At 29.8% G+C, this 11,861-nt stretch overlaps 2 protein-coding genes across 2 annotated transcripts; one reads left to right on the top strand and one right to left on the bottom strand.

The window, feature by feature from the left end:
* The first annotated feature begins 3,925 nt into the window (after nucleotides 1-3,925).
* LOC107059098 (protein FAF-like, chloroplastic) lies at nucleotides 3,926-5,350 on the top strand. Its single transcript, XM_015305517.1, has one exon. It carries the CDS (start codon nucleotides 3,926-3,928, stop codon nucleotides 5,348-5,350), a length of 1,425 nt encoding a protein of 474 aa, XP_015161003.1.
* Nucleotides 5,351-7,039: 1,689 nt separating this feature from the next.
* LOC107059097 (protein FAF-like, chloroplastic) lies at nucleotides 7,040-8,446 on the bottom strand. Its single transcript, XM_015305516.1, has one exon. The coding sequence runs from the start codon at nucleotides 8,444-8,446 to the stop codon at nucleotides 7,040-7,042; it is 1,407 nt and encodes a 468-aa protein (XP_015161002.1).
* Between the last annotated feature and the right edge of the window lie 3,415 nt (nucleotides 8,447-11,861).

Raw genomic sequence — 11,861 nt, 5'->3', positions numbered from 1 at the left:
CAAACCAATGTAGTGCTTCTTAATTATTCCAACTAAAAGAATAACTCGGTACATTAAAGCTTTAGTTATGTGTAAGGTTCAAAGAAGGCCGAATCACAAGGACTTATATGCAACTTTATCTTATGTTTTATAAAAAGATATTTTCACAACTTGAAATTCGTGACTTTAAAAAAAAAAACTGAACAAAGAAAGAGTGAGACCAAAGATTAGATTCTATAAAATGCATGGAAGATATTTAATATATCACAGTACCAAAACACTAGTCCACTTGAACATGTAAAGGGCATATATATCATTGGTGAACTTTGTGGCTGCAGTTGCTTTATAAAGTAAAAATCTGAAAGAAATGGCCATTTATGTGTGTTTAATTAATAGGAAGGAAAATATTTTTCACGAAAAAAATAACTTTTTTTGAATATTAATTTTTTAAATTTTCTGATATTTAGTAAGAAAATAGAAGATATTATCTCTAAAATATTTTATATAATCCTGATAAACACATATAACGGGGTGGGGTGAAGGGTAAGAGCTAGTGTGGGGTATATCATACTAAAATCAGGAATTTACGACGAATAAATTTTGTAGATGATAAATTGCAAAATTAAAATTCGCCATTAATTCTATTTAGTGACGAATTATTTTAAATTTTTATTAGCTATGAGCATTTATCGATAAAGTTTGCTGTTAATTTATTTTTTTTGTTGTTGTTGTGGGTAGAGTGGATGGGGCTACGAGAGTAAGGGAGGAAACAATGAATTTTGAATGTCACTTATGAAATTTGTTTTTTCTACTTTCATTAAGAAAGTCATTTTTCTCAGTTTTCCTCTGTACCAAACACACCCTTATCAATAGAATATATTTATTTATTTTGCAAATAATCTTGTTAAGTATATCAAATTGTTCTTTCTGTAATAACTTAAGTTTATATAGACCAGACAATCACATATTTACATATAATATTATTTAGATCAGAGAGAACAGGTTGAGGTGATTTTGAGCAGATCAGAATCGATTAATTTAATCAATAAAAAGATATTGACCCGCTCAAATATTTCTTGATGAATTGAAATGGTTGTACTAAAATGGGTCGAAATGTAGATCATAAACTAAAATTTCGCTCAATTTTTACTAAATTTTAATTATTTTATTTGAATTTTTTAGTATCTTATAAAAAAAATTCATTATGACTATATATTAGTTAAGAATATAACAAGGGGTTTGTCAAGGCACTAAAAAGATACTTTGATCTAAACGAATACTTTTAAGGATCATAAAGAGACATGGTGGTGTCACTAATAGTATTACTATAATTAAGAAGAAGAATATTGATTAATTAAACAATTCTGGACTCTTCTTACTTTTATTATTTTATATATTTAATTGAGTCAACTTAGAATCAATTCTTCCTAGATCAGAGGAATTGCTCGAATGATAAGCATTTGTCACTTTCAAATCTAAGATTATAGATTCGAGTCTCCAAAACAATAAAATGATGAAAATTTCTAAAGAATGATTGTAAAAAAAAAAAAACAGTTTGCCATCCTATTATTTATATACCAATCTTTTTTTTTGGTTTATTAAATATCAAACAAATGCTTTGTGACCTAAAATATTCTAAATATTAATCCAATTATACATTGAATATGAAATTAAGTAGTATTTATAACAAATTTTAAATTGCATTCGTGAGCCAAAATAAAGCATGAGTTGACTTAAGTAGACAATTAGTACAATCTTTTTAATAGAGGAAACTTTAGACATAATATTTACTAAACTTTTGATTTGTGTGTGGAAATAAATTTTTTTAAAAGTCCACCGTCCATAACTTTAGTTCAATATATTAATTAATGCATGATTATACGAGGTATATATATAATATTACCAAAAGATTCTATTCTTTTCTTCATAGTAAGAAAATATTATTAAGATAAGTTGATCACCAGAGCATCACTAACAAAAGTTGATATTAAGTCCCCTACATTTTTAAAATGTATAAAATTGGAAGTAATCGTAAGCGAGGTAGGAAAAGAAAAAGAAAAAAGTTTTATGTGTCTGTGTTTTACATTCGTGAAGCACTTTACTCGCTAAAGAAGACATATTCAATTACTAACATTTCGATGTTGAATGAAAGAGGCTTTAAACCTTTATCAACGTCAATACACTAATAGCGGGAACAGAATGGAAAGTGAGGCTCCAAACCCTTCTTCGTGGACTTTAGAAATCGAAACCGAACCAAACTCGCACACAAGCCTGCTACCAAGCAGGAGCAAAAAAAGGAATATGTTGAATTGGGACAGAAAACCATCATAAGTCAGTCAACAAACAAATGAGCTTAATTAATCGAAATATTTTTAATATAATTTTATAAATTTGTAACTTATTTATAAAGAGTGAAGCACGTCACTCGCTCAAGAAGACGTACACATTTAATTACTAGCTTTTTGATGTTGAAGGAAAGAGGCGTTAACCTTCATCAATGCCAACACAATGACATGGGGAGCAACATGGAAAACGAGACGCCACACCCTTCTCCATGGACCTTAGAAATCGAAACTGCACCAAACTCACACACAAGCTTGCTATCAAGCAAGAGCAAAAAAAGAATATATTGAATTGGGGCAGGAAACCATCATAAGCCAGTCAACAAGCAAAATAAATTTAACCCGAAATACTTTAATATAATTTTATAAATTTGTAACTTATCCATAAAGATTCATGAGGGAACAAATTTCTCATGATTTAGAATATGCTCCATTCCACCTTAGATAAAAAGTATTGTTTTGCTTGATCCTTAAGCCATTTTCATCGTCTAGCCATCACTTCCTTCTCACTTTACCTAATTTGTACTAATGTTTTATTTAATTATATAGTTTGCATTCCTTTAAATGTTCTTTTGGGTGGAAAAATTAAAGAATATTCAAGAATGGGGAAAATAATAAGTAAATAGTTATATAATATCTCACACTTGTTTTTTTGAAATAGAATTTATGTCGAGTGGTGCATAAGTTCTTCAAGGGTGTTTGACATAATTTATTGGGCGTTGGTGCTATCCAATTTTTTTCTAACATAATCGGTTAATATGATTATTGTTAACAAAATTGATTAATCACTCTGTTGAGTTTATGGAGATTTCGAGAGGATAGAAATTATGAATAGTTTATAAGTATTTTTACTTTGAATCTTGATCTTTCGATAGATCAGTCTAATTTCATTGACTGCTAGGCGACATTCTTGATATGCAATTACAAGTAAGTATTCATAACATGGTTGGTAAATTGAAGAAAAGATGGTAAGTAATTAACCTATTGGAACAATCAAATTTAATTTATAAAATAAATTTACACATTCTATAAATAAAACTTGAATATATAATTATCAAGGAAAAAAACACTAGAGAGTAAACGGTAAATAACATAGTTGAACTATCACTATTTCGTGAGTTTCACACCCTAACTAATAGATGTTTCCTTTTCCATTTGAATTATCATCATCTATGTATTAAAACACACTTTGAAACTGATTAGATCAATTATCAGTTGTTCCATTTTCCTACCTACATAGATGATGACAATTCAAGTAAAAAAAAAAAAAGAAACATCTAATAGTTAAAGTCTGAAGCTCGCATAAATAATAATTCAGATGAATTTTCGATCATTATCAAAAACTAAATAAAAGGGGTTTTTTTTTTTTTTATGAGGGTCCCTTGCACAAGATTCCATTAGGCATTTTGGAGTCCTATAAATACCCTGACAATCCCCTGCCATTTTTATTTGCATTCACAGCATCAACCAAAAACATCCCATACTCCAATATTCCAATAATTCTATCCTCAACACATCGATATTCCTCTCATATCGCTTAATTACTAGACTGTGTAATTATTAGACTACGTACAACGAAGATGTCAATAGTTAGAATGGAAGAAATGGCAACACTACAATTGAGTAAATCACCAACACCACCATTGCCTAAGACAAAGGGCATAGTGTCAATTCTTGGATCAGATACTCAAAGATGCAAATCAAATGCAACCTCTATTAGAAGAACATTTTCAGCTGATATGTCATCCAAACAATGGCTTACACAAAATGGTTTCTTCTCTCCAATCAAAAAGATTGCTTCATCTAAAGATCTTGCTCTTTCAACCTCCTATGAGGAGGAAGAAGAAGAAGAGGAGCTCGAAAGGCGAAAAACATCATTTAATGTTTGGAGTTCAATTTTGTCACAAAAGAAAAATGATGATCTTCAAATTCCATATATTCACCCTCTTGTTAAAATATCAACAAGTTCTTTGAGTGAAAAAAGTCTTGAAATTTGTACTGAAAATATTGGATCAGAGAATGGTTCTGATGGTTTTTCCTCCTACACTCCTTCTGAGAATGGAGATGTAGACGAGGAAAAACACGATCATCACCACCAATACTGCTCGCGATTCATTGAGGAATTGCGAGTAGTAAAGTATAATAATAGCAAGAGATCATCATCATATTTTCCTCCTCCAATTACTTCCTTGGCTAGAGGTGACAACAAGCCTTCTATTCAAATGCAATCTCGACGCCAAGATGGTAGATTGATTCTTGAAGCTGTTTTTATTCCTCCTCGAAATCATTTCCATGCCCATCGCCTTGATGGTCGTCTTCTTCTAACCTTAGTTGATAATAGTACTTCCACTTCATCATTAGAACAAGAGATGGAGGATTATGGTGAAGAATTTGATGAATTTTTCGATGATACTGATGATCATACACCTCAAAACGATTATATAAGTGATGATTGTCTTGAAGAAGAAGAAGAAAATGGGATCATTGTGATGGAACAGAATCCAAGATTGTCAAGTGGGGTAATAAATATGATGAGGTTGTTAGATTCTCCTATCGAAATAAGGGAAAAGTCAATTCAATTCCCAATGGAAACAAAATTTCCCAAATTCTCCCTCGAACTGAAAGATCATTTGGGGCTAGGAAACAAGACTTGTGTAACATGGTCTAACAAGTTCAATAAAATTGTCAACTTGACAGGTTCTATGGATTCAACTGAACTAACTGATCAGGAGGTAAGTCGGATAATCTCAGTTCCTCAGTCGACCACGGCCTCTTTCAATGCCTATGAGTACTTTTGGAGGAAGAAGCCTACAATAGCAAGCATTGTCAACACTCCCACAATTGCACAAGAATGCAACAACTATACCACTAAGCAAGTTGTTGTTGCATCAAATAGTACTACTCCCAACGCCAAGGGTACAACAAAAGTAGCAGCATATATAAATTATTTGGTACCTTTGCAAAGTGGATGCAAAGAGCCAAAAAGGTCTTTACTAATTTGGGAGCCTTACTGTATTGCTACCTCTTGATGATCACCAAATTTTTTATCAAGTCCTAATTCAACTAATTAACAATAAAATAATAAATATATAAAACTATATAATATGTATTATTATTAAGATTTTTTTTTTTCCTTTCTGAGTCATGACTAGTTTTTTACTCTTTTGTCAAAAAAGAGTTTTGTGTAGCCATATAACAAAGAGAGAGATCCTTGCTTTATATACAATCATCCAATTTTGTATACGCTCTTACTTCGTTTATTTAAAATTTAGCTATCTGCTATTTGAAATCAACTGACTTGACTAATCGTGTTGCATAAGACTCGGTAAAGGAATAACGCTACCTAGTTAACCTATCTTTGTGAGATAATGATGATGTTAGTACTTAGTTATTAGCCAAAAGATATGGTGACCTATCAATTTGGTGGTGGATCTAGCCTATAATGTACGGGTTCACGAGAATTTAGTAGTTTTTGTCTAGCCTAAACCGTTTATGGATCAGTAATTTTTAAGTAGGTTATTAATTTGTGTATTTATTAACAAGTTTTTACACAGATCGTCTCTACTTCAAATGGTTTTAATTTTTGTCCCTTAATACTCGCCTTTTCTTCTTTTTTTTGGATCAAATTATCCTTATCTATGACCTAATTCACTTGATATAAGTTTAGAGAGCTTTTGTCTTGTCCTATATAAGTTTGGATAGAATTAAGTTATGTGGCATAAGTTGTGTAGTATTTCTATATATGACTAATTTGCTCAATATAAATTTAGAAAACTTTTGCCTCACTCGACATAAGTTCTATAGCAATACGATATAACTTGTGAAATATTATGCCGTGAAAGTATAAATTTATGCTCCGGGAAAAATAATATATGGAATTGGATATTGAGTAGGCACAATTTGATAGTAGAGAATCAATCCTATCATGCTATTGTAGAATATGGCAGAAATGGACATCGTACGGAAGGGGTGACGTGTTAGCGGTGGAACTAGCAACGATCGAGGAGTTTATTCGAATCATTTTCGATAAAAAATTATACTATTTATATATGATTAAAATTATATTTTACATATATATAATAGATGTTGAGCTCTGATCACTTTTTATGTTTATTTTTTTATATTTCAAACTCCTTTAATAAAATTCTTGACTTAGTACCGCTAGATGTCGAATTAAAAGTTTCAATATCATGATTTCGAAATTATTATATTTCTTTTAACATAAAGTCTAGAAAAGTAGTATATAGTTTAAGGAACCCACAAAATGGTTAAATAAATGATATTTACTAGTTTTGATTTTCAAAGAACATATTTTTCTCTTCCTATACTTGCCAAAAAGAAGAAGAAAAAAATATTCCCTATATTTCAATTTATGTGGCATTTTTTATTTTTTGAGAGTCAAACAACATAAGTTTGACCGGAAATTTGAGCATGAAATTTTCAATTTTCTTAAAAAGAAATTTATATATTTATAAACTACATAAAAAGTACTATAAATCATAATATTTGACAATTCAAACTATTAAAAAGATATATGAGAATTTTACGGTCAAAGATAGACTTGTTTGAATCTCGAAATCCGAAAAGTGTCATATAAATTGAGACGGATGAAATATATAACAACCCTTTTTCTTTCTTTTTTTCTGTTTTACAGAGTTTAGTATGTTTAGCCACTTCAAGAAAAATGTCAATTTGATCTTTTTGATCATGATGAATCATCATGAGGTGACAATGCAATAAGGCTCCCAAATTAGTAAAGACATCTTTGGCTCTTTGCATCCTCTTTGCAAAGGTACCAAATAATTCATATATGCTGCTACTTTTGTTGTACTCTTGGCATTGGGAGTAATACTATTGGATGTAACAACAACTTGCATAGTGGTATAGTTGTTGCATTCTTTTGCAATTGTAGGATTCTTCCTCCAAAAATACTCATAGGCATTGAAAGAGGTCACGGTCGCCGGTGTTAGTTGAGTTGGGAGTGATTGAGGAACTGAGGTTATCTGACTTATCTCCTTAATCAGGTCAGTTGAATCAACAGTATCTGTCAAGTTGACAACTTTATTGAACTTGTGGGACCATGTTACAAGATTCTTGTTTCCTAGCCCCAAATGATCTTTCAGTTCAGAGGAGAATTTGGTAAATTTTGTTTCCATTGGGAATTGAATTGACTTTTCCCTTATTTCGACCTGAGAATCTAACAAATTCATCATCAGGGCTGATGTCTTCATATTTATCACCCCACTTGACAATTTTGGCTTTTGCTCCTTAATCAATTGAGGTGTATGATCATCAATATCGTCGAAAATATGATCAAATTCTTCACCATAATCCTCCATCTCTTGTTCTAATGATGAAGTAGAAGTACTATTATCAACTAAGGTGAGAAGAAGACGACCATCAAGGCGATGGGCATGGAAATGATTTTGAGGAGGAATAGAAACAGCTTCAAGAATCAATCTACCATCTTGACGTCGAGATTGCATTTGAATAGAAGGCTTGTTGTCACCTCTAGCCAAGGAAGTAATTGGTGGAGGATAAGATGATGATGATCTCTTACTATTATTATACTTTACTACTCTCAATTCCTCAATGAATCGCGAGCAGTATTGGTGGTGGTGGTGGTGATGGTGGTAATGATCGTGTTTTTCCTCATCTACATCTCCATTCTCAGAAGGAGTGTAGGAGGAAAAACCATCAGAACCATTCTCTGATCCAAGATTTTCAGTACAAATTTCAAGACTTTTTTCACTCAAAGAACTCGTTGATCTTTTAACATGAGGGTGAATATATGGAATTTGAAGATCATCATTTTTCTTTTGTGACAAAATTGAACTCCAAACATCAAATGATGTTTTTCGTCTTTTGAACTCCTCCTCTTCTTCTTCTTCTTCCTCAGAGGAGGTTGAAAGAGCAAGATCTTTAGATGAAGCAATCTTTTTGATTGAAGAGAAGAAACCATTTTGTGTAAGCCATTGTTTGGATGACATATCAGCTGAAAATGTTCTTCTAATAGAGGTTGCATTTGATTTGCCTCTTTGAGTATCTGATCCAAGAATTGACACTATGCCCTTTGTCTTAGGCAATAGTGGTGTTGGTGATTTACTCAATTGTGGTGTTGCCATTTCTTCCATTCTAGCTATTGACATCTTCGTCGTAGTCTGGTAATTACACAATCTAGTAATTACGCTATATGAGAAGAATATAGATGTGTTTGAGGATAGAATTATTGGTATATTGGAGTATGGGATGTTTTCGGTTGATGTTGTGAATGCAAATAAAGAAGGCAGGGGATTGACAGTGTATTTGTAGGACTCCAAAATGACTAGTAGAATCTTGTGCAAGGGCCCACCATGAAAGAAATTAACTTTTATTTAGTTTTGTGATAATGGTCAAAAACTTATATGAAGTTTCATTTGTTCGTGAGTTTCATAGTTTAACTATTAGTTATTCCTTTTTCTAACGTGAATTATCATTATATGTGTATTAAAAACAACTAGTTGAGTAAATGATAATAATTTAGGTAGAACAAGAAAATAATTAATTGTTGATCTAACCAATTTCGTGGTGTATTTTAATATATTCATCTTTCTACCAACAAAATAATGAAATTACCAAACAAAATTGTAATATAAGATTATTAATATTCTAGTTTGAGATATTCTAAAGTCTAAACTATACCCTTAATTACTATTTCCATCCATGAATATTTGATTCTTAATTCCACCCAAAAAAAACATTTCATCGAATGCAAAATATATATTCCTTATGTTTTAATTTATTTGTCATACTTTATCTTTTAGTCATTTTTAGAAGTAATATTTTTAAGCAACTCTTTAATTCCAACTTTTCACCTATAGCATATTTAAGATCACAACATTAATAGACATTTTAGTGTATTTCACATATCTTTAGTTTAAGACTACAGATTTAAAAGTTTCCTTTATTTTTCTAAACTTCACGTCAAATCAAAAACCAGACAAATAAATTAAAACGAAACAAGATATTAGTATAAATTTGGGAAAAGGGTTTGAAAAATACTCCAACTATGACCGAAATTGTTGTTACAATACCAAACTTTATGGAGAACATTTTACCCCTGCAATATTTAATAATGTATTTTAAAGGTATATATGTTCCCATGTGGAGACATTACTCCCTCCATTTCATATTAATTTAATTTTTGAGGCATTTTCCATTTTTCAAATTAACTTAATTGTTCAGTTTTCAAGACTACGTTTAGAGTGTTCTTCCAATTTTACCCTTCATTAGTTAATATTGGAATTAGTGATTAATTAATATTTAGTTATTTTAATCAGAAATTTGACAATAATTAATAAGGATAAAAATGGAAAACTATGTTCAATTTATGTCTTAACCTACTTTTCTTAAAGGGTGTGAAACACCTCAAAAATTAAATTAATATGGAATGGAGGGAGTACTATTTATAATGATGCAATATTTATGATGTCCACGTGGGCATATATATACATTTAAAATACACTATTAAATAGTGCGGGGGGATAAAAGGTCATTTCCAAAGTTTGATATTGTTATAGCAATTTCAATCAAAGTTCGAATATATTTCAGACTTTTTTCCCTATAAATTTAGGTAATGTGAGAAGGAAGTGATGTGTGGACGACCAAGATGGCTTAAGGAACAAGCAAAGCTTACCTTCAAAAGAATCATCACTATTTATTTAATACTATCCATCAGTGTTTTAAAAGGTGAAGTGCGAAAAAAATAATACTTTATCTAACATGGAATGAAGCATATTCCAAATAATGAGAAATTGGTTCCCTCGTGAGTCTTTATTAATAAGTTACAATTACAAATTTATAAAATAGTATTAAAATACATCAAAAACATGTATAAAAACTTTAAAGACTTTTAAGAAGTTGTTTAGAAAATACACCTAAAACAAGTTATAATTTTTTTAAAAAAGTTATTTCAAGACTTTTAAGAAGTTGTTTGCAAGTTGTCTACTTAAATTAATTGCAAATAATCGCTTAATTTGCAAGCCTCTTTTGGAAACGTTATGCAAGCTGGTATTAAATAGACATCCACAATTTTATGTGTACGTAACAATATTTTTTATGATGAAGAAAAAAATAGAATCTTTTTAGTATTATATATATACCTAGTATAATCATGTATTAATTAATATATTTGAACTAAAGTTATGGACGGTGGACTTTTAAAAAAAACAATTATTTCCCTAAGCAAATCAAAAGTTTAATTAGCAAATATTATATGTCTAAAGTTTCCTATGTTAACTTAGGTCAACTCATGCTTTAATTTGGCTCACGAATGCAATTTAAATATTGTTATAAATACTACTTAATTGCATAATCCAATGTATATAAATATTTAGAATATTTTAGGTCACAAAGCATATGTTTATATTTAATTAACCAAAATTAAAAGGATTGGTGGTATACATGACAGAAGGATGAATTGATTCTGAGTTGACTCAATTAAATATATAAAAGTTCAGAATTGTTTAATTAATCAATATTATAATTCTTTTTATAAGACCATTAGTGACACCATCATGTCTCTTTAATTATCATTATTCATTAAAGTATTTGTTTGTTTAGATTAAAGTATCTTTTTAGTGCCTTGACAATCCTATTATCCTAATTTTATTCTTAACTAATATACATAAATTAAAGGTATCACCAAAGTCAATAAATTGTTGACCGTCCAGTGTAAAGAATGCAACCTAAAATGATATTCCCTTTGTCCCAATTTACGTGTCACTTTTCGAATTTCGAGATTGTAACAAGTCTATCTTTGACCTTAAATTTTTCATACATCTTTTAAGTATTTTGAATTGTCAATTATTGTGACTTATAGTACTTTTTACGTAGTTTATAAATATATAAATTTAATTTTTTGAAGATTTTGTGCGTAAATTGCTGATCATACTTAAACTGTTTGACTCTCGAAAAACAAAAAAAGTATCACATAAATGGGAGAGAGAGAGTAATAATTATGGCTTAATTTTGAATAATATGATATCGATTATAAAAATTCTTAGTAATAATTATTCTTAAAAATTACAAACAGAGTAAATATTATTTAATAAAAAGAAACTATATCTTAGAATATAAGTAAATAAAATTTTAAAAAATAATTTTTTTTTAATAGAGATATAAAAAAGAAACCTAACAAAATAATTTAAGACGAAAAGAATATTTAAATAAAAAAAAATGTACTGAAAAATCGAGACCATAGGCTATGGAAAAGGAGCATAAGGTTCTGTGAATATCTTGGACTGTGATTCCCCACAGGCACTCAACACTAGAAAATGGATAAATAGTTCTGTTTATGTATTCGATAAAATTCAGTAATTTTAATGCATATTTTATATTTATGATAAAAAATATATATTTATATATATAGTTTAATAAAAAGTTACATATTTTTTAATTTATAAACTCAATATTTCCGTTTCGTTTTGCTAGTCCCACCTCAAGGAGAATCCAAAAAATCTGTAAATAATTCATGGAGTTACTTGTTTCCCTATATATATA

Source organism: Solanum tuberosum, unplaced genomic scaffold, assembly GCF_000226075.1.
Source record: "Solanum tuberosum cultivar DM 1-3 516 R44 unplaced genomic scaffold, SolTub_3.0 scf00833, whole genome shotgun sequence".
Taxonomy (NCBI): domain Eukaryota; kingdom Viridiplantae; phylum Streptophyta; class Magnoliopsida; order Solanales; family Solanaceae; genus Solanum; species Solanum tuberosum.
Note: the sequence above shows the minus strand (reverse complement) of the source record. Positions and strands in the feature narration are given on the sequence as shown.

Excerpts from the sequence above, each read along its gene's own strand:
- LOC107059098 (XM_015305517.1), top strand. The coding sequence starts at position 3,926 with ATGGCAACACTACAATTGAGTAAATCACCAACACCACCATTGCCTAAG.
- LOC107059097 (XM_015305516.1), bottom strand. The coding sequence starts at position 8,446 with ATGGCAACACCACAATTGAGTAAATCACCAACACCACTATTGCCTAAG.